Source organism: Haliotis rufescens, unplaced genomic scaffold (assembly GCF_023055435.1).
Source record: "Haliotis rufescens isolate VD_foot unplaced genomic scaffold, xgHalRufe1.0.p SCAF_57, whole genome shotgun sequence".
Classification (NCBI taxonomy): Eukaryota; Metazoa; Mollusca; class Gastropoda; order Lepetellida; family Haliotidae; genus Haliotis; species Haliotis rufescens.
Genome location: NW_025964301.1, coordinates 2314849 through 2339014, shown reverse-complemented (window position 1 = coordinate 2339014; position 24166 = coordinate 2314849). Strand labels below are relative to the sequence as shown.

At 41.1% G+C, this 24166-nt stretch overlaps 1 protein-coding gene across 1 annotated transcript in view; it reads left to right on the top strand.

Annotated features, from left to right (window-relative positions):
* The window catches only part of LOC124137854 (carboxypeptidase D-like), a 114116-nt gene extending 94219 nt beyond the window's left edge, over nucleotides 1–19897 (top strand). Inside the window, exons 3-12 of the mRNA XM_048385285.1 lie at nucleotides 4100–4283; nucleotides 5379–5476; nucleotides 6756–6928; nucleotides 8536–8720; nucleotides 10214–10390; nucleotides 11005–11157; nucleotides 12742–12887; nucleotides 13550–13647; nucleotides 17598–17623; nucleotides 19567–19897. Coding sequence (XP_048241242.1) covers nucleotides 4100–4283; nucleotides 5379–5476; nucleotides 6756–6928; nucleotides 8536–8720; nucleotides 10214–10390; nucleotides 11005–11157; nucleotides 12742–12887; nucleotides 13550–13647; nucleotides 17598–17623; nucleotides 19567–19586 — 1260 coding nt within the window. The 3' untranslated portion in view covers nucleotides 19587–19897. The remainder of the gene's footprint in view (nucleotides 1–4099; nucleotides 4284–5378; nucleotides 5477–6755; nucleotides 6929–8535; nucleotides 8721–10213; nucleotides 10391–11004; nucleotides 11158–12741; nucleotides 12888–13549; nucleotides 13648–17597; nucleotides 17624–19566) is intronic.
* Nucleotides 19898–24166: the final 4269 nt, after the last annotated feature.

Below are 24166 nucleotides of genomic sequence, written 5' to 3'. Positions count from 1 at the left end.
CTCAGTATTATAAATATGCAAATTATTATTCATAATTTAAAAAAAATATGATTTGAAAATTTCATAATAAATGTATTTTAAAAACAAGATTTGTCACCTATATGATGACAAAGAGTGTCACTTAATTCTTTCTATATACCATTGGACCCGTGAAGATCCGGGCTAGAATAGATCTTCAGCAACCCATGCTTGTGAGAGGCAACTAACGGATCGGATGGTCAGGCTCGCTGACTTGGTTGATGCATATCATCGTATCCTAACTGCGTAGGTTGATGTTCATTACGTCAATCACTGGATTGTATGGCCCAGATTCGATTTTCTTACAGACTGCCGTCATGTAACTGGAATATTGCTGGGTGCGGCGATAAACAACAAACAAACAAATATACCATGGTATTCACTCAGGACCTGGAATGATGTTTGTTTACAACGCACAGGAATGACAACAACATTGTTTTTGCCCATTGTGCGTGTAGGTGAATGTGTGGAGAATTACGACCTCCATGTGGCACTGCTCAGTGTTGTTGACACCCATAGGCTGTCTGCTGTATAGCTGTAGACATGGGCTCTACTTGCTGGCCAACTATTTGTGCATTGCTTTCTTCTTCCACAAAGTGTTATTTTAAGGAATAAAAAGAAAATGTGCTGCAGTGCATTATGCAACTGATTTTTGTCATTCTTTGTTTCTTGGCAAGTAATAATAATATTTCCATCAAGTTCCTAAACAAACAATTCTTGAAGTTGTTACTACAGCAGGTAATAAAAGATTGACAATATTAGTTTGACGTACCGTATTCGACGTAATAAGCGCCACGCTCTAATAAGCACCCACGGCGTTATTTGCTAATATATTGGCTAGTGAACAATCCCAGTTAGCACCCTTTCCGATTGATCAATGTACACATGACTTATTTATTCGTGTATAATACGCACTCGTTTGTTATATGCACCCTTAATTATGGGCAATTCAATTCTCGAAAATAAATCTATCGTGTATAATACACACACATTCTTCTTTTATATCATATCAGGCTGTCAGCATAAACCACAAAATTTACAATCTTTCAACCTCGTTTTTAATTTCACCAAAATTATATTCTCATAAGAGCCCCCTATTTCTCATTTTGAGAGTGCCCTGGGCGCTTTTTTTGTTGAATACGGTATATGTACAGGACCTTAAGGAGGTATTTTAGTTTGGAGCTTTTGATAATGAAATTCATTACTGAACTAATTCTTTGTTACTTGTATGACATGTGAACCTGTTGTCCACAATTTTGTGTGTGCATAGTTGCATCCCTTGGTCATGCTAGGATCCTGTGATTGTGAGTTTGAATCCAAGATTATGATCCTCTGCACCATATCCATGCATGTTGGTTTCACTAAAGTGATAAAAATACAAAAGAAATAAGCTAAGCTAAGCTAAGCTAAGCTAAGCTAAGAAGCTAAGCTAAGCTAAGCTAAGCTAAGCTAAGCTAAGCTAAGCTAAGCTAAGAAGCTAAGCTAAGCTAAGCTAAGCTAAGCTAAGACTGTATTATCCCAAGGGAAATTTATATTGCACTGTTGATTGGCACTAAAATATGAAAAAAAGAAATATGTGATATTAATGTATGTAACAAAATAAGACTGTTACTAAGGTAACCAGGGTTAAACCATGTAGAGAATACATGGATATATGCATTAACTTGGATTTTCATGCTATGTTAAGCTGACACTTCGCAAGTGAACAAGATGAAAATCAGATCCAAAAACGCCTTGGATCGCCTTCGTGTTGCTCTTATTTAGGTGCAGCCAGCTTTCTAGAAACTGTCCCATCCCGAAAAACTTCTCAAACAATCAATCCTGTCATGTTGGTAAACTAGCAGGGGAGGTAACTCTAATTTCCACTCACTCGCTGCTGCCGATAGCATTCAACATTTTACTGTTGTTTCAGCCACTTGCTGCCACTGACAATCACTACAAATAATCTTACTGAATATCTACTGCACATAGTAATACCAGTATGACACACACATGAAAGCATTATGATTTCATTATGGAACGAAGGAAAATTGGTTCAAGTGAGTAAGTGAATGTTATTATCTCCCACCATGAAGTGGGGCGGGGGATATTGGAACGGAGTTCGTCCGTTCGTCCGTTCGTCCGTCCGTCCAGCCGCCCGCCTGCCCATCTGTCCATCTGGTACTCAAGAGGTCAAATTTTCTCAGGAACTGCTAAAGTTACAAAAATGAAAGTTTGCATGCTTATCTAAGAGATACTTGTCAAGACATAGTTTGAAAATTATTTTATTTATTATTTTTTTACAGAGTTATGGCCCTTGCTCGGTGCTTTTCAACTTTGTCCATAGCAGTGCCGTAGCCGGGGGGGGGGGGGGGGAGCAGTTGCCCCCCTAGATTTGTTTTTGTTTTATTGAATCAAGTCGGGGACAAGTGATACTTGTACAAATATTTGACCCCCTTCTCAAAATAGTTAACTACGGCCTTGCATAGTGTGTGCAATGGGGACAGGTTTTCTCAGAAACTACTGATGTTACTTGAAAGAAAGTTTGCATGCCTATCAAAGAAATACTTGTCAAGGCTGAGTTCAAAAATTAGTCTCATTGTTTACAGAGTTACGGCTCTTGACCATGTTATATCACTTGATGCATCGTGTCTGCAATGGGCACAAGTTTTCTCAGAAACTACTGAAGTTAGCTTATCAGAGAGATACTTACAAAGACGGAGTTATTTTTTCCAGAGAAGGGGCCTTTGTGTGTATTAATTTCATATTTAATCATTTTATGATGTAAAGAGGCCCAAATGGCTATCTCCTCTTAAGACTTTATAGGGCTTTTTTTATGATTTATATAGTTTGCTGTATGAACAAACAAAATTCTAATGTGCCCCATTGCGGGGGATAGTGATAATGCTGTTTTCTTGTTTAACTCTGCAGCATCCTGTTATCCTGTAAATAGTCAAGTCATGGTTTGAGATTTCCCGAGTAAACCAAGTCTGACTGACTGATATAGAAGATTTAACGTGCGCTTTCCAAATGTAGCATATTTTGCACACGGGCCTGACCGGACCATTTAGTGTATTCCGAAAAGGGTGAAAGTGGTGTGTGCAACCCAAGAGGGGGCTTTTAGGGGTTGCTTATATTGAATTTTTGGAATTTTTAAATTTGGAATAAATGCCGAGGTGGGTGGAGGAGGGAACTAAGGGAGCCGGGTGAGGTGGGTGTTTGTATGTTTATTGGATTTTGGATTGGTAGATTAATTAGTTTTTAGATGCACTTAATTAGGTCTGTTTTGATTAGGAATACACTTAGGGCCTTGAAGTTTTCTAGTTTATTTTGAGGGTTTAGTATTTCATTAAACCAAGTGTCAATGATGATATATTATAGTCTGTTACCCATCAGGGGCATAGATATAGCTGGAATTATTTTCAGAAATTCTCAATGTGCATTTCTGTTTGGCTTCATTCTGATTGCTATATTGTGCACCAATTGTTCCCGTAATTTCATTGTTCATTGTTTCACGTTTCATTATGTTGTCACCTGAACCCATTGTCTCAATAAGTGAAGATGATGTCATCAATTGTTCATGACACCATTTACAACATTATGTAATGTTATTGATGCAATAGTGTCATAAAGCTGATGTCTCCGTTTGAGATCAGTCCCTGAGGTTTTAAAACTTCCCCGAGGACGATTTCATGCTCAAATCCAGTTTCGTCCTCAACTTAAAACTCAGGGCCCCATTCCTCAAAGCGATCTTAGTACTAAGGTGATCGTAAGTCCCATACTTTAGCATAGGCTTACGATCATCGAAGCTAAGATCGCTTTGAGGAACGGGGCCTTGACTCAATAAACAGAGGTTATAAATAATCTGAGTATGTTTTCGTGCTCAACTTGAGCATGAAATACGTACGATCTCAAGTATGTTTTGGATCGTGCTCTCCATGAAACACAAGTTAAATTTGTATCAGTAAGGCCAAGGGTGGCGTGGTAGCCAAGTGGTTAATGTGTGAAGCTCATTTTTGGTGTCCCTTGCAATGATATTGCTGGAATATTGCTAAAAGCGGAATAAAACCATATTCACTCATCAATTTTTTTTCTGTTTCAGAGAAGAAAATCACATTTAAGAATGAAAGTACATCTGACCTTGACCTTGGTGGTCTACCTCACGTGTGTCAATGGCCTTGACTTTGGATACCATGACCAGGGGGCTGTAGAAACATTCCTGACGAACATATCCACAATGTACCCTGACATAACCCATGTGTACAGTGTGGGGAAGAGTATGGGGGGTACGTATGACACAATCTACCCAGATATAACCCATGTGTACAGTGTGGGGAAGAGTATGGGGGGTACGTATGACACAATCTACCCAGATATAACCCATGTGTACAGTGTGGGGAAGAGTATGGGGGTACGTATGACACAATCTACCCAGATATAACCCATGTGTACAGTGTGGGGAAGAGTATGGGGAGTATGTATGACACAATCTACCCAGACATAACCAACGCGTACAATGTGGGGAAGAGTAGGGGGGATACATATGACACAATCTACCAAGATATAACCCATGTGTACAGTGTTGGGAAGAGTATGGGGGTACGTATATCACAATCTACCCAGATATAACCCATGTGTACAGTGTTGGGAAGAGTATGGGGGTACGTATATCACAATCTACCCAGATATAACCCATGTGTACAGTGTTGGGGAGAGTATGGGGGGTACGTATGACACAATCTACCAAGATATAACCCATGTGTACAGTGTGGGGAAGAGTATGGGGGTACGTTTGACACAATCTACCCAGATATAACCCATCTGTACAGTGTGGGGAAGAGTATGGGGGTACGTTTGACACAATCTTCTCAGATATAACCCATCTGTACAGTGTGGGGAAGAGTATGGGGGTACGTTTGACACAATCTACCCAGATATAACCCATCTGTACAGTGTGGGGAAGAGTATGGGGGTACGTATGACACAATCTTCTCAGATATAACCCATCTGTACAGTGTGGGGAAGAGTATGGGGGGTACGTTTGACACAATCTACCCAGATATAACTCACGCGTACACTTTTCGGAAGAGTATGGGTGGTACGTATGTCACAATGTACCCAGATATTACTCACGCGTACACTTTTCGGAAGAGTATGGGTGGTACGTATGTCACAATGTACCCAGATATTACTCACGCGTACACTTTTCGGAAGAGTATGGGTGGTACGTATGTCACAATGTACCCAGATATAACTCACGCGTACACTTTTCGGAAGAGTGTGAATGTACGTTTGAATTATGTTCTTAATAATGCAAGTATCAATGTCTGGAATGTCTGGAATGTTTGTATTTTAAGTTTATGTTTTCCCCCATGTTACAGGGGCAGAGATGTGGGTTATTGCCATCGGAGAGAGTCCCAAGGACCAGGCCCTGCTTCGCCCCAATGTGAAATACATTGGCAACATGCATGGAAACGAGGTAACAATCCTCTCCTGAGGGGATTCCGGGGAATTGCAACCCACTGGTCGTAGGTGGTACTTAGTTGATTCGGTGGTCAGGCTCAGTTACTTTCTTTACAGCTTGTCAACATACCCCCACCATGTGGATCTTTGCTCACAATAACAATCTTTTACAGGCTGCCATCATATAGCCTCGCCTAGCCTAGCATATGATTCTGTGATGTGTTGATGATCTTGCCTGAGCGTCATCTGCTATGAAATATATCACCAAATGTCTTGACAATCCCACTGCTTGAACAGTATGTCAGTTACGCCATGACGTTTCAGCATAATGTGGCAGGAAAGCCTGAAGTGATGCCAGTCTTAGATCATGGTGCTGACAAACCATTGCTCCTGATCAGGGAGAATATTGGATTCCAGCCACAACCCTGGCTTGCCTTGTTGACATCTTGTTGACATCATGTTGGCATCTTGATGACAACTTGTTGACACCTTGCTTACAACTTGTTGACAACTTGTTGACACCTTGTTGACAACTTGTTCGCACCTTGATGGCATCTTGTTAACATTTTGTTGACATCTTGTTGACAACTTGTTGACACCTTGTTGACATCTTGCTGACATCTTGTTGACATCTCGTTGACATCTTGTTGACACCTTGTTGACATCTTGTTGACACCTTGTTGACATCTTGCTGACATCTTGTTGACATCTTGTTGACATATGGTTGACATCTTGCTGACACCTTGTTGACATCTTGTTGACATATGGTTGACATATGGTTGACATCTTGCTGACATCTTGTTGACATCTGGTTGACATCTTGTTGGCACCTTGTTGACATCTTGTTGACATCTTGTTGACAACTTGTTGACATCTTGTTGACACCTAGTTGACATCATGTTGACAACTTGTTGACATCTTGTTGACACCTTGTTGACATCTTGTTGACATCTTGCTGACATCTTGTTGACACCTTGTTGACATATAGTTGACATCTTGTTGACATCTTGTTGACATCATGTTGACATCTTGTTGACATCTGGTTGACATCTTGTTGGAACCTTGTTGATAAATTGTTGACATCTTGTTGACATCTTGTTGACCTCTTGCTGACACCTTGTTGACACCTTGTCAGTTTGACTTGGAATAATGTGAAGTTGTTTTCGCCTCAGTATGTTTTGGATTTTTAATTATGGCAGGCTATTTTGAAGTTGTTTTTGCCTTGTCAAACAAGAATGACTGTGCCACTGAAACTATTCTGTGTGCAGCGCCAACATTTCTTCCCCTGTGTCCAGGTTCCAGGCCGTGAGATGGTGCTGCATCTGGTGGAATACTTTGTGACCAACTACATGGAGAACAACACCATCACCCAGTTCCTCAACACCACCACCGTCCACCTCATGCCTACCATGAATCCAGACGGCTTCGCCAAGTCCGTCGAGGGCAACTGTACAGGTGTGGTGGGCAGGTAAGACAGGGATCATTATACTCACTGGTAACATTCTGATGATGAACCCTGAAGAGACACGGTCATAACCGAAGTCGAAGGCTCTGTTCCACAAAGCTTTGGTATGGCTACGACTATCGTAAGTCGATGATAAAGTATGAGAGTTATGATTATATGAGCACTCAGATGGCTTTTTGGAAGTTGAAGAACACCCGTTTCTTTCATATCATTCTTATTATATTATTTCATAATATGAAAGAATTGGGTGTTCTTTAACTTCTTTCGAGAAGTATATTTAAAAATTTGATATCACAGTCTATGTAACAGGGTTATCACATTTTGAAGACCCGTGAAGATCTGGGGTAGTATAGGTCTTCAGCAACCCATACTTGCTGTAAAAGGCAACTATGCTTGTCGTAAGAGGTGACTAACGGGTTTGGGTAGTCAGGCCAGCTGACTTGGTTGATGCATGTCATTGATCCCAATTGCGTAGATCGATGCTCATGATGTCCATCACTGGATTGTCTGGTCCAGACTCGATTACTTACAGACCGCCATCATTTTGCTGGAATATTGCTGAGTCCGGCATTAAACAACAAACAAACAAACATTTTGAATATTGATCTTTTGGGGACCTTTCCAGTTTGACATTGCCTACAATTCTTTAACAACACAATGTTGACTTCTTACCATGACACTATTTTAGGGGTAAGAATGTTGTCAGTTTTCAAGATTCTATTGGCAACTGAACTCTGAAATATTCACATCAGCTACAGTCTGAGTAAATTTATTTATTATTTATTATTTCCTGCCACAAACGTTGAGGGGCATATAGGATTGGGTACTGTCTGTCTGTCCTTCCGTTCGTCACATTTAGTTTCCGGAGCATAACTCAGAATCTGTTTTATATTCAATATGAAACTTTGCACATGTATCAAACACCTGGTGAACTGGTGCCTTTTGATACTTCTTTACAAAATTATATTTTGTGGTTCCTTGGCAACAAACTGGACTTAAAATCAAATATATGTAGCATTCCTTCCTGGGGCATAACTAAAAAAACATTTAATATTTCATTCTGAAACTTCTGCATATGTATCAAACACATGCTGAACTGGTGCCTTTTGATGTTTTGGTATTTCTAAAAAAAATATTTTTTGTGTTTCCCAGTTTTACTGCATAAGTGTCTGCAATGGGGACAAGTTTTCTGAGAAACTACAGAAGTTACATGAATAAAACTTTGCAAATTTATCTAAGAGATGCTGATTAAGAGTGAGTTTAAAACTTGGTGGCATGAAAATTATATTCTCCAGAGTTACATCCCTTACTACATGTATTTTTACAGAGTGCTGGCCCTTACACCATGCTTATCATCCAGTGCCGTAGCCAGTCGGCGGGAATCATTTTTCCTTGTGAAAGTTAACTTGAATAAGAAATGAATAATCTTATTTGCACCCCCTGTCAAAAAAAGTTAACTTTGGCCTTGTCTTCATCAGCTTCATATTATTCGCTACTATATAAACAAACACAATTCTAATGTGCCCAATTGTGGGGGAGAGTGATAACACTGTTTTCTTCTTGTAATGTTAAAATGTATACTTTAATAAGACTTTAGTCTTTATTTCAAGGTTTAACAATAACGGATATGATTTGAATCGGAACTTCCCTGACTACTTTGCAACCAACCCAGATCCAATTCAAATTGAGACACAGAACATAATGAAGTGGATTGAAGATATACCGTTTGTTCTGTCTGCAAACTTCCATGGAGGTGTTGAGGTGGTGAACTATCCCTGGGACAGCTACCCTAATGGTAGGTGGTCAACTATCCCTGTTAGAACTACCCCAATGTAGGTGGTCCACTATCTCTGTTAGAACTACCCTGATGGTAGGTGGTCCACTATCCCTGTTAGAACTACCCTGATATAGGTAGTCCACTATCAATAGTAGGGCTACCCTGATGGTAGGTGGTCCACTATCTCTGTTAGAACTACCCTGATATAGGTAGTCCACTATCAATAGTAGGGCTACCCTGATGGTAGGTGGTCCACTATCCCTGTTAGAACTACCCTGATATAGGTAGTCCACTATCTCTGTTAGAACTACCCTGATGGTAGGTGGTCCACTATCTCTGTTAGAACTACCCTGAAAAAGGTAGTCCACTATCAATAGTAGGGCTACCCTGATGGTAGGTGGTCAACTATCCCTGTTAGAACTACCCTGATATAGGTAGTCCACTATCTCTGTTAGAACTACCCTGACGGTAGGTGGTCCACTATCCCTGTTAGAACTACCCTGATATAGGTAGTCCACTATCAATAGTATGGCTACCCTGATGGTAGGTGGTCCACTATCTCTGTTAGAACTACCCTGATATAGGTAGTCCACTATCAATAGTATGGCTACCCTGATGGTAGATGGTCCACTATCTCTGTTAGAACTACCCTGATATAGGTAGTCCACTATCAAGAGTAGGACTACCCTGATGGTAGGTGGTCAACTATCCCTGTTAGAACTACCCTGATGGTAGATGGTCCACTATCTCTGTTAGAACTACCCTGATGGTAGATGGTCCACTATCTCTGTTAGAACTACCCTGATATAGGTAGCCCACTATCAATAGTAGGGCTACCCTAATGTTGGTGGTCCACTATCAATAGTAGGACTACCATGATGGTAGGTGGTCAACTATCTCTGTTAGAACTACCCTGATGGTAGATGGTCCACTATCTCTGTTAGAACTACCCTGATATAGGTAGCCCACTATCAATAGTAGGGCTACCCTAATGTTGGTGGTCCACTATCTCTGTTAGAACTACCCTGATATAGGTAGCCCACTATCAATAGTAGGGCTACCCTAATGTTGGTGGTCAACTATCCCTGTTAGGCATCCCTTATGTAGGTAGTCCACTATCAATAGTAGGGCTACCCTAATGTTGGTGGTCAACTATCCCTGTTAGAACTACCCTGATATAGGTAGTCCACTATCAATAGTAGGGCTACCCTAATGTTGGTGGTCAACTATCCCTGTTAGGCATCCCTTATGTAGGTTGTCCACTATCAATAGTATGGCTACCCTAATGTTGGTGGTCAACTATCCCAGGTAGAGATACCCTTATGTTGGTAGTCCACTATCAATAGTAGGGCTACCCTAATGGGTAGTCCACTATCCCTGGTAGAGGTACCATAATGTACCCTAATGTAGGTAGTGAAGACACTGGGTGTTAGTCAAACCTCACCTGTTGTGCTATTAATATTGCAGATCCTTACCATTCACCGCATCACTGAAGTTATGTTATATTCCAGCTGATGATGTCGCCAAGTATTCCAAGAGTCCTGATGATGATGTCTTCGTCCATATCTCCAAGGTCTACTCCTTCTCCCATGGCAACATGTACATGGGGCTTCCCTGTACCAACATCACCGGGGACGAGGGATTCAAAGATGGCATCACTAATGGGGCACTCTGGTACCCAGTGACAGGTAAGGGGGAGGGGGAGGGGCAGGGGACTGGCCTGGTTCAACGTTACAGGTAAGGGGGAGGAGCCAGGCCTGGTACCCTGTGACAGGTAAGGGGATGAGGGGCTGGCCTTGGCCGTGTGACAGGTAAGGGGGAGGGAGTGGGGGGCTGGACTTTTACCCTGTGACAGGTAAGGGGGGGGGGGGGGGGGGGGGGGCTTGCCTTGTACCCTGTGACAGGTAAGGGGGAGGGAGTGGGGGGCTGGCCTTGTACCCTGTCACAGGTAAGGGGTGGGGGCTGCCCTTGTACCCTGTAATAGGTAAGGGGGAGGGGGTGGGGGGATGGCCTTTTACCCTGAAACAGGTAAGGGGATTGGGGTCTGGCCTTGTACCCTGTAACAGGTAAGGGGGACATAAGAGATCATTCAGAATATAAGGACATGGGCGGGGCCAGTTGTCTAAGAGCAAATATGGAAATATTCTCTGTGGAAAACAATTTCCCTTAGGCCTGTAAGAATCCTAGGATCATGGGTTCTACCCTAGGTTCACCTTGAATCTTACCTTAGATTTCACCGGGTAAATGTGTAGGACCCTCATCTCTTGGGGCTTCCTCCCACACTGAGCTGACATGTTGGCAGGCGGAATGCAGGACTACAACTACGTGCGGGCCAGCTGTATGGAGGTGCTGGTCGAGATGACATGCTGCAAGTACCCAATGGCCAGCGAGCTGCCCAAGATCTGGACGGACAACAAGGACGCCCTCGTCAACTACCTCATGCTGGTCCACATGGGTGAGTGAGTGAGTGAGTGAGTATGGTTTTACGCCGCTTTTAGCAATATTCCAGCAATATCACGGCGGGGGACACCAGAAATGGGCTTCACACATTGTACCCATGTCGGGAATCGAACCCGGGTCTTTGGCATGATGAGCGAACGCTTTAACCACTAGGCTACCCGACCGCCCCGGTCCACATGGGTGAGTGAGTGGTGGGTGGGTGAGTGGCTTGAGTGAGTAAGTGAGTGATCGAGTGATCGATTGAGTGAGTGGGTGGGTGAGTGAGTGAGTGAGTGAGTGAGTGAGTGAGGGTGAGTGGGTGGGAGGGTGGGTGGGTGGGTGGGTGTTTGAGTGAGTGAGTGAGGGTGAGTGGGTGGGTGGGTGTTTGAGTGAGTGAGTGAGGGTGAGTGGGTGGGTGGATGGGTGGTTGGATGTTTGAGTGAGTGAGAGTGAGTGAGTGAGTGAGCAAGCATTGTTTTACACCACATTTAGCAACAGACCAGCAATTCCATTTTGAGCAACACCAAAACACAGCTTCACACAATGTACCTATGTAGGGCTTCAAACCAAAACTTTCCATGTGGCGAGCGAACACTTTCACCACCAGGCTACCTTGCCGCCCTGTGTGTGTGCGAGTTGGTTGAATGAGTGAGTGGGTAGGTAGGTGGATGAGTGACTGAGTGGGTTGGTAGTTGGATGAATGAGTGAGTGACTCAGCGAGTAAGTGGATGGATGGGTGGGTTGGTGGGTGGATGGGTGAGTGAGTGAGTGAGTGAGTGAGTGGGTGGGTGGCTGAGTGGGTGGGTTGGTGGGTGGGTGGGTGGGTGAGTGAGTGAGTGAGTGGGTGGGTGGGTGGGTGGGTGGGTGAGTGAGTGAGTGAGTGAGTGGGTGGCTGAGTGGGTGGGTTGGTGGGTGGGTGGGTGGGTGAGTGAGTGAGTGAGTGGGTGGGTGGGTGGGTGGGTGGGTGGCTGAGTGAGTGAGTGTGTGAGGGTGAGTGGGTGGGTGGGTGGATGGGTGAGTGAGTGAGTGGGTGGGTAAGTGAGTGAGTGTGAAATGGGTGGCTTGTTGAGTTGACTTTTATGACAAGCAAAGGCTTAAGTCATCAGTATATGACGGTTGCTAGGATGGGAATATGTGAGCGTGAAATCAGTGTTTAAACTTTTTATTTTTGTGACTAGATTGCTGAAAAAGAAACGTAGGGCACGTGGACATGTCAACCATTTTCTTAAAGACTTATCTTCACTGGCCAGCCACTTTTATCTGTTGTGATATCCTAAACCTTTATGTTTTTGTCTTAAAGAAGTGACAAGATACCGTCAAGTGTGATGTTTGACTGATGTAGATAGGGCCAGAAAAGTGTTGCCCCGTTAATAAGTGGAACTATATGTTTAGAGTTTAGAGTTCAGACCACTGCTACTGGAGCAGTACCTTGTGTATCTCAGTCCTGGGCCCCGTTCCACAAAGCCCCATCTTAGCGCTAATGTGATCGTAACTCCCATCCTTTAACACTGGCTTACGAAAAACTTAGCGCCACAATCGCTTTGTGGAACGGTGCCGAGGGAATGAGGAAAGCTCAGTCTGTGACCTTGACCTATTGCAGGAGTGAAAGGGCTGGTGACAGACATCAACAATAACCCTGTCAGTGGTGTGAAGGTCATAGTGAAGGACAGAGAGGAGATCGTGTTTAAGACAACTACCCGCGGAGAGTACTGGAGGATGTTGATGCCCGGAACATACACGTTGGAGGTAAGGTGTTTGGGGTCAGCTGCCAGAACAGTTTCAGCTTCAGATGATTAATTTGTTATTGGTGGTTGACAGATCCGCCGACATGACAACAAGAAGAATCATAATTTGCATGCTATTTTTTTAATGTCGCCAACTCTTATGGTATAGAAAAAAAATAATAAAAAAATAAGTTAACTTGGAATATCGCTCAAATTAGTTGTGTTTAAAAGAGGATTCATCGCAAATAATGCCGCCAACTCTTATGGTATAGAAAAAAAATAATAAAAAAATAAGTTAACTTGGAATATCACTCAAATTAGTTGCGTTTAATAGAGGATTCATTGCAAAATAAGAAATACAAAATATGAAATAGTGTTTATTGCTAAATTTGAAGTGATGTGAGTGAGTGAGTATGGTTTTACGCCACTTTATTACTGCAATATCATGGCGGAGGACACTAGAAATGGGCCTTACACATTGAACCCATGTCGGGAATCGAACCTGGGTCTTCGGAGTGACGAGCAAACGCTTTAACGGCTTCCCGACCGCGCCTTGAAGCGACGTAGATCGATAAGACTTACGGACGTTCAATATGACATATTCAGTTTTGCAGTCATTTAGGCGGGACATATTTGTACAACATGGACGCACTTGAAGTTGAAGTTTGTATTTGTTTGTTTCAGTTCAGTTTCAATGGTTTCTTGACGGAGACCAAATCTGTGACTGTTCAACAAGGGGAGGTGACTCGAGTGGATGTTCAGCTACCGGAGGCAAAAACAGGGTGCGCTAGTTGTCCCGGATATCTGTCTATCTGGATGTCTGTCTGTTGTCTGTATTCCTACTTTGCATCCACGTCTGCCTGGGTGACTAGCTCAGTTGGTTGAAGTCTTTTGATTGTTTGGTGAAGATTACAACATCTGTCATTTGATTATGTGATTGTGATGCGAACTGTGATGGAAAGAATTCATGGCGATCAAAATGGCATTTTTTATTTTGAATGTGATTCCTATTTTCAGGCATAATATACATTAAACTGAATTCTAATTATTTTAAGACGAGATATTTAATCAGATTTGCTCAGTATTCTATTTTTAGAGATATTTTCATTTATTTAGAAATGTCTTGTGTGCCTGTGATTGAAGTGATGTAAAAATAATACAAAATATTTATATGTGCATCATCATCAGATTTTTCTGTGGCATAATTTTGTTTTCAACTTTTGAAGGAGAACGTTTGTTAATTTTCAGAAAACCATCAAAGAGGGTCACATTTTTGTTTTGTATTTTGCTGAAATTGAAACTTTATCTATTGTTGTGAAGTAAACTCAGCATAATCAATCAGAAGAAAGTTTTTTTGAATTTATGACAGAAGCACTTAATACACAATGCAAGAAATGAAACATTGTTTTCATTAACAAAACATAAATAGCTCCATGTGAAGATTTTAAGTGATGCATTTATGCCAGAGAAAAGTTTCCGTTTTTTCAGACCTTAGAATGAAATCTGGTGGATAGATTTTATGAGAGCTTCATGAACCTGCCCATCAGAAAATTTCAAAGAAATAGGTATAATTTAAGAAATGTACACAGTTTCACTATTAATACAAATCTTTCCCACATAGCACAGATGAAAACTAGAACTCTAGGTAGAATGTTTCCACACTGCCTTCAACACAGTCCGAGAAAGCAGGTCATGTCACCTCGCAGTAGTCATAAAAGGCTTTTATTAAGTAGAGGCGTAACCCTTCTTGATTGAAGTTTGATCCCTAGCTTCTCAATGCATGCTACATTTAGATACTACTGCTCCCTGTCTAGAAGAAGCTTTTATGTCACACATGATACTTAGTAAAGTTGCATCTCTCTCTCTCTCTCTCTCTCTCTCTCTCTCTCTCTTAATCCCAGGCTATCATCTTCCTTATTTCTCCCTCATTCTCTCTCTTTCTCTCCTTCCTTCACTCGTCCTGTATCTCCCCCACTCAGTGTGATTACATAATGTTTTATGTGATATGAATGTGATTGGGATTATATATGAATTGTATACCAGATTTATGTCACCGTTTCTGTCAAGAGAAAGTCAAGGAAATACCACGTTTGCATGATTTGTCTCAATGATATTGTCATGATTCTATTTTATGCCCATGATTCAATGATGTTATTGGTTCTTCATGATTCAAAGGTACATAGTTATTTCAAGTTTAATGATTATTCTATACTTGACATATTCATGAATCATGATAATACTATACACATGTCTTGATATTTTCATGATTCATGATGCTACTGTTCTTGATATTTTCATGATTCATGATTAAATTATACTTGATATTTTCATGATTCATGATGCTACTGTTCTTGATATTTTCATGATTCATGATTAAATTATACTTGATATTTTCATGATTCATGATGATACTGTTCTTGATATTTTCATGATTAATGACGATATTATACTTGATATTTTCATGATAACAACTATACTTGACATATTCATGAATCATAATACTATACTTGATATTTTCATGATTCATGATAATTCTATACCTGATATTTTCATGAATCATGATAATTCTATACTTGACATTTTCATGATTCATGATAATGCTATACTTGATATTTTCATGTTATTACTGTATATGGATACTTTCCATGATATCAAATTGGACATTGACATAATGATATTTTGATCATTCATATTTATATAAACGTGATTCAATCATTTGCATGTAGACAGGTATCCTTCAGTCCTGTACGTACATGTTCATGTAGATTTGAAAATGTCATTGTTATCATTCAGACTGTTCTGATTAATTTCTCCAGTATGGGATGCTGAACAGTTCTCGTCTATTTGTTCTGCAGCTCCAATTGCATTCGTCACTACTCGCCTCTTTCCGTAACCTATCCATGAATGTTATGTGCGAAAATACGACAAACCAATCAGAATGCGCGTATGATTTCAAGTTCTTCGTCAAAGAATCCCTCAGAAATAATTTTTGATTTTACATATGTCTTGCATCTAAAAATATACCCAAGGCACCATCAAATGTGTTCAATCATACTGTATAATTCCACATGTCCAGATGTGCTTTAAATTGCATCTGAAATATATATAATATATGGAGAAATGTATGTGTACCATAACGCGACGAGTTGACAATTATTTTAGGTATGCCCGTTTGCACTAAGACGGAACCCGGTCGCCAAAAGCCATGAGAGGGGCACGAGTCGCTATGCGGCTTTTCCCGGGATAACATGAGTTGGTCACGAATGCTCCAATTGTTCTACAGCTCCCATTGTTCTACAGCTCCCATGGTTGTTAGCCAGTCCATAATGTCATATCCATCATGATATCAACAACCAATTATTCTCTAGAAGTGAATGTGGGTACAATGTGTGAAGCCCATTTCTGGTGTCCCCCGCCGTGATATTGCTGGAATATTGCTTAAAGCGGCGTAAAACCATACTCACTCACTCACTACAAGTGAATGTTTTATCATCTTTTAATCTTCTAGTCTTTGAAAAATATATAAATATACTAAAGTGTCTGTCATATCATATCCTAATGTTCAGTCGTGATTTTATTTTACCTGTGAAGATCAGGGTTAGAATAGGTCTTCATCAACCCGTGCTTGCCACAAGAGGCGACTATGCTTGTCGTAAGAGGCGATTAACGGGATCAGGTGGTCAGGCTCGCTGACTTCATTGATTACATATCATTGTATCCCAATTCATAGATTGATGCTCATGATATCAATCACTGGATTGTCTGGTCCAGACTTGATTATTTAAAGGCTGCCATCATAAAGCTGGAATATTGCTGAGTGCGGCGTTAAACGACAAACTAAATTTATTTCCACTTCTGTGTATTTTATTGGAAACTGTTTCAGGAGATTATCTTCACTTTGGTCACTGTCTACACATTTTTTCTCCTCAGTCACTGAAATATCAGTTGTAACTTTTAGAAATGTTTTGTTTGTGTGATTTCTCAAATTATGATAATATAGTATGTGTCTTTTTTTAGTGACAAATCAAGGGTTAATTTGCTTTATATCATACCTATTTTGAAGGCTTTTTGATAAACTAGTTAACAGACTTGACGAAGATAAACATTTTGAAATTTTTGTCAGTGTATCTTTAAACCACGAAATCTGCCTTCATCTGCAAGAAAGCATTTAATTTGGTGATTTGCTTTTGTTGGTGATGATAGATATTTTATGAATACTTCATTGGATTCATCAATTTTCTCTGCCTGGTTGTCAGACAGGGCATTATTGATTATTGAGGTAGTTTGTGCAAGTATTTTATTAATATTCTGACAGGACAGTAGTAGTACTAGTTTTGAAGGGGATATATCTTATATCATCATGATGAGTTTATCATTTTCAAAGAACTATCTGTAAATAGGTCCCCTCTATAGAGGACAGATGTTATTGGGTCAGGATTTAATAACATTATTTCAAATTTTGAAAGATGGTTTTACTTTTTACCGATTTTATTTTCCAGCATATTTGGGTTCTAATCATTCAAATCTCACCTGATCGTTAAATATTTTCAGGTAGTAGAATTCATTTAATTTTTAACAAATGTGAAGAATATGAAATTAAACATTGTTAAAGTTATTTGACAGTTATTTGTATTGTGACAAGTTGTCCAGAAGATAGCATCCACACTTCTCTGAACAGAAAGATGTTACAATTAGACGTTTGGATATAACATTGTGTGTGTTACTTCTTCAGCACCAGGGGAAGCCGTTTCTATCGAGGTAACACAATTACTGGTGTTGGCCGACTGTGTTGTTCTGACCTATACATATACATTGTAATTCTTGCCTGAGGTTTCCGTGCTCTGTACATGTTGTCTGAGGGATGCGTGCCAGAATAGGTCTCAAGTACTTCATGCTTGTTCTAAAAGTTGACAAGATTGGGTGAGGTGAAATGGGGTTTAACGTCGCGTGAAAGATTATCACACTTATATTGCGACATGGATGCGTGTGTGTGTGTGTGTGTGTGTGTGTGTGTGTGTGTGTGTGTGTGTGAGAGAGAGAGAGAGATAGAGTGTGTGTGTGTGTGTGAGTGTGTGTGTGTGTGCGTGCGTGCGTGCGTGCGTGCGTGCGTGCGTGCGTGCGTGCGTGCGTGTGTGTGCTTGTTTGTGGGTGGGTGCTTGTACTGTTTTGGACTAATGCAGGTATTACAGTACAGTCCTACCCCACCGAGATATCAAGCCGCAGTTTAAAACGAATACCCCACTCAGACACAGTCCGAACCCCCCAGTCCTTGTTTTAGCCCCTTAATGCCGAGTGCCAGGCAGGGTCACAACAAGTACCCTGTTTTAACATCTTTCGTATGACAAGCGGGAATCTAACCACCGACCCTCCACTCTCTGGGCAGACGATCTAGACCATGATTGGGGATTGAGTGGTCACAATGTGTGATCTTGCTCATTGTTTGTCTCATGCTATCAACCACTGGTCTTCCTGTTCCAGGCCTCATCCACAGGCTGTGATGCAGCTGGAATATGCCTGATGGAGGCATAAAATAGCATTCACTCACTCTTCCTTTCTAGACTTATCATATGAAGTTGCAACTTTCATGTTGAAACAAATGGGCTGTTAATTGTAAAAGGTTTTCACCCCGAAAAGCATTATTAAAAATAAATTAAATTAAAAATATTGAATTGATTTGTATAAATGACAAATCATGTCTTATCTGTTGGAGTGCCGGTGTTTGATGCCTATCACAATTTCTTCTGATATGTTATATCTGAAGCCTATTTTTCTCTGATTCTTTCAATATCTTTCCAGCTATATATCCTATGTTATTTCATGCTTTGTTGTCATGGCTTCACGATGGTTTGCCATGTTAGATCAACTGATCCTCCATTTATTATGCAGCAATATATACATCATGGTATGTCATGGAGCCATACACAAGTACCTGTACCTGTTTATACACCGATTAGGGCTGGGACGAGTAGCTCGGGTACCCGGGTGGGTACTGTGTAGGACCCGGGTACCCTAAGGCTGGTTAGTCACGTGATATATTGTTTAATGACAAAACGTATCTATAACTCTATGGTTACACTACAAGTCACTTATGTTTGCATTTCTTTCTGACCATGCACCCATTCCTATAAAAAAATGCCCAATCGGACATTTTGTACCTATCTCTTGAGACCTACAGGTAATAGAGGGGTAGGTAGCCGGGTAGTAAATTCGGACTCGTCCCAGCCCTAGCACCGATCCAGATGGTTGGCATGTGGGATATTTTGTCTTTTGTTTTCTTGCAAAAAGTGACAGAACAAAATAGTTAGCTTAAAGATAATTCTATGTGAAAATCCCTTTCTAATGTACTTGTAGCTGTGTACACTGATATGACTCAAGGGTTCTTAAATTGGAGCCAAGACAAAATAAGTTGTATGCCGGATACCTAGAGGTTGAGGGTTGCACCCACAGAAGAGCAGGACATTCACCCTTTTCTGGTGTCACTGATTTTCAGTCATCCATTCTAATAATTTTCACTATTTTGCCTTTTATGCCCAATGGAATCTGGATAATCGAGAAAGAATATTTTCTGGAGTATCGGCTTTGTATTATATTGCGCTTCCTTAACAATCATTAATGTTGTTGGTTGTTGACAACAAAGTCAGTTTGTAATACCCTTTCAAAGAAACTGTCCAAATACTTTCAAATCATATGTTCTCCTGCAGGACTTACCTCCAGGATATGATTCCAAGACTGGCTGGTGATTTGCATAATGTTCAGCCAATCAGATCTGACTAAGATGTCCCATCAACCAATCAAAGCTCTACCAACATGTCTCTACACTTCAGTAATATATTAACTTACAGGATATCTCTTCCGACTGTCATTGTACAGGGAGAACAATAAACAATATTTTCATCACCAATTGAAAATAGATATATCAATATGCAATATATATGCAAGTTTTGGCCAAATCAAAATGATATTTAACAGATTGTTCAAAATGGTATTTAAGGCTCCAATGTAAAATTCACGGGAATAAATTATGATTTTGTATAACTGTTTGACTGTTTTTTGTCAGTAAAGGGGTGGGGAACGTGATTTTTTTTTTTTTCAGGTCACTGCATAATATCTTCACAACCCATGCTTGCTGTAAGAGGTGACTAACAGTATTAGGTGATCCGGCTCGCTGACATGGTTGATGCTTGTCATCGTATCCCATTTGCGTAGATCGATGCTCGTGTTATCAGTCACTGGATTGCCTGGTCTAGACCTGAGGGGGCACGGGTGGCCCAGTCGTCTAAGGTGCCGCGATTCGCTGTGCAGAGTTGCATCCCTTGGACACGCCGGAAACCTATAATTGTGGCTTCGAATCCCGGTTCGCCCCGATTATGTTTCTAGGTTTGTCACCATACCCGTGGGTTTCACCGAAGTGGTAAACGTCCTAGACCTGCATCACTTCGGGCTTTCCTCCCCTATTAAGCTGACACGCCGTGATATAACCGGAATACTGTTAAAAGCGGCGTTAAACCCAACTCACCCACCCACATGAAACATACTTCTCTATATGTTTCTTAATACAAATTAAGAACCTTTGAGGTAAGATACCAGGGCCCACTTGTACAAAACGATCTTAGGGCTACGATGACTGTAACGCCCTCACTTCAACAAAGGCTTACGAAAGTCGTAGCACGAAGATCGCTTTGTGCAAGTGGGCCCTGGTACTTAAGCATACAATCTCCATTTCATTCACTCGGGACAGATAAGCCATAACCCTTTTAAAGGTCATTTTGGGATGATAAATGTCCATGGCCGGATCTAACCCGCTCTTCAATATTAAAACTGAATATAATATATATATATATATCATCACAAATAAAGAACCTTTGAGGAAAGATGCCAATCATACAATCATACAATCCCAACTCCCAATATTCAGGACCGCCTCCGTGGTCTAATGATAGGGCGTCCGCCCGGAGAGCGGAAGGTCCGGGGTTCGATCACCAGCCGCGTCATACCAAAAGACGTTAAAAGATGGTTCTTGTTGTTACCCTGTCTGGCGCTCGGCATTAAGGGGCTAAAACAAGGACTGGTCGGCTCGGAGTCAGTATACTTTGTCTGAGTTGGGTATTCATGTTAAACTGCGGCATGGTATCTCAGTGGGCTAGCACTATAAATCGGCATCAGTCCGGACTAGTACAAGCAGACACACACACCTACACGTGCATGCACGTCGCTATATAAGTGCAATAATCTTGGACGCGACGTTAACCCCATTTCACCTCACCTCACCTCACCTCACCCAATATTCAGATCAATACGTGACTTTGATTTTCAATTAACGCCTCGGAAGGATTCAATCGATTAATCAATTGTCTCCTATTAAACACTATTTCAGCTAATTCTGGAAGGTAACCAGCCTTCAAAGGCAGCAAATAGGACCCAATGTTAAATCAATAATCATGTACACTGTCGCCCAAAGTGGTATTTTCACTAACCGTCTGTGACTACCAGTCTAATGCAGGCCGTATTCTTCCATTGTGTGAGGAACCCATTCTGGAGATGGTCACTCAGTGACCAATGTGTCTACAAGAATCGCGTTATTGCCATTCCTACTGTTGTAAGTACACGTATTAAAAGACGAAGCCAATAAACTGTTTACGTCTTGACCATGTTGGGCTCGGACGATGCTTTATTTGCAATAACTGATTGAAGACCTCTCCTGAGTGATTGGATTGTATATTTCTCGCATGACGGGTGTATAAGAACACTACTCAGAACTTTTAATTGCTATAGATCTTCGATCACAGAGGAGGAAAGATCTTTGTGATATCGTATTGAAGTGTTAAGGCTGCGGCGCCTCCACTCAAGGACTATATACTCAAAGGTTTCTATACCAGATTAATGGACGAAAAGGACTCTGTTCGACCTGTGGTTGTTTATCACGGCGTGTCACGTACCGCTGTCTACTCTGCAACTATTATATAGAAAACAATGACCTTTTAAATGTGCTCAAATATGTACGGCAAGGCCTGCTCTGCTGTAGGGGACCATAGTCGCCTAAACATTTTATGGATATCTGTTTCAGACATCTTTTTTACACACATATAAAAACAAAGTTTAACGTTGTCGGGCTGTTTGTGACCACGGATTGGCTTCTCTCATTGTACCTAAGCGGGAGTCGAACCCTGGTCTTGTGCGCTGCCAGAGTACACCTTAACAACTTGGAAACAAAACCGGTATATGTACATGAAGGCTCGCTGAATTGGTTGATGCGTGTCAGCGTATTCCTATTGCGTAGATCGATGCTCGTGATATCAATCACTGGATTGTCTGGTCCAAATTCAATTATTTACAGACGGCCGCCATCTATCTGGCCTTCAACAACAAACAAACAAACTTCAATATGTCTTCGTTTATGGAGGTATGAGAAAAAGAAATGTGCACGCACCGTGTAAAACCGCATAGTGTGCACGCCGGTTTTACATTTAAAACTACATAAACACAACATTTTGCAGTAAATTCTTATCAATAAATACATAAAAAAATCTTAACTTCACAGGCTGTTTATTAAATAATTAAACCCCAAAACGAGACATCAATACGAAATCAATGACATGGTTCAGCGCCAATTCTGGTACCAGCCAATTTGTCGTCCGTAGTTTGATCTTTTTGTCGGCGTATTACCTGATTTGTGCAATGTTATGACTCCAGTCACATAATGGTAAATGCATGTCATCGTATGCCAAATACGTAGGTCGATGCTCATGATGTCAATCACTGGATTGTCTGTTTAAGCCTCGATTATTTACAGGCAGCCGTCATATAGCTGGAATACTGCTGAGTTCGACGTCAAACAACAAACAAACAAACAAACAAATCATATACATGTATACCTATGATTCTCACAAACCCAAGAACATTTTTGATGTAGGTACTTCTTTTAACATCCGTCTGTAATCATTCTTTTCTAATTATAATCCCAAATTGATGTTGTCATTATTCATCTTGGTACATTAACTGTCACAGTCATGTTTGACCCACATCTGTACCGATATAACCAAACAGATGTCCCATGTCTGTTTAAGATGGGCGGTCGTAAATTACCCATGCATTGCATGACAAGGTGTTTCACACATTGTAAACGTGTGGGGACATGACACAGGGCCCCTAGCTCCCCAAACCCTTCAAAAGAAGAGAAAAGTCAGCGTCAAGGTGTAATGGCATTCACTTTTAAGAGATAACCTATAATTGGGGTCATTTGCATTTAACACCAAGCATTCCATTATCAGCACGAAGTGAAGATCGATCAGTTCAAAGTGCTGACAAATGTGCACCTCGAGTTGGCATGTCTCAGATGTTACTTCCCTGTCGGGGCGGTCGGGTAGTCTAGTGTTCGCCCGGCAAGCCTATTTCTGTTGTCCTCCGCCGCGATTTTGCTGGAACATTGGTAAAAGAGGCTTAAAACCATACTCACTCACTCACTCACTCTGTTTAAGGAGTAGCTCCAACATGTATTATCATTCATAGCACATTGAGCGTGGCCTCCGCATGTATTACTCGCTCTTATGACAAGTGACGAGCACGATGTACTGTTTGTAGCAGAGATTTCATATGATTATGGAAAAGATTTTGTCGCTTTTATTAATATCATATTATACCAGTGTGCAGAAAATGTTTGAGATGATATTGACCGATATAGGCACTATTTATATTTTCAGTTTATTGATTATCATTGTTCTGCCAAAATGCTTTATTAATATCAAATTGTACCAGTGTGCAGAAAATGTTTGAGATGATATTGACCGATGTAGGCACTATTTATATTTTTATATTTTTGATTATCATTGTTCCGCCAAAATGCAAACAAATCAGATGCTGTGTATTCCTTAAACTTCGCCTTTGTATTAATTGTCCTATATCAACTCATGGAGAAATGTTTTTGTGATGACGTAAGGTCCATTTACTACCCGTCCTTCAACAGCTTTGCCATACCAAAAGATGGCACTTGTTGTTACCCTGCCTGGCGCTCGGCATTAAGGGTCTAAAACAAAGACTGGTCAGCTCTGAGTCAGTAAATCGTGTCTCAGTGGGGTATCCGTGTACAATTGCGATATGGTATCTCAGTGGGCTAGCACCGTAAAATATGTTCGGAATAGTACAAGCAGCACACACACCATACACGCACACCCCACCCACCCCCACCCCCCACCCCCCACCCCCCACACAATCACACACGCACGTGCACAGAGATATATAAGTGCAATAATCTTGGACGCAACGTTAAACCCCATTTCACCTTACCCCCATTATCGTCTTATAATG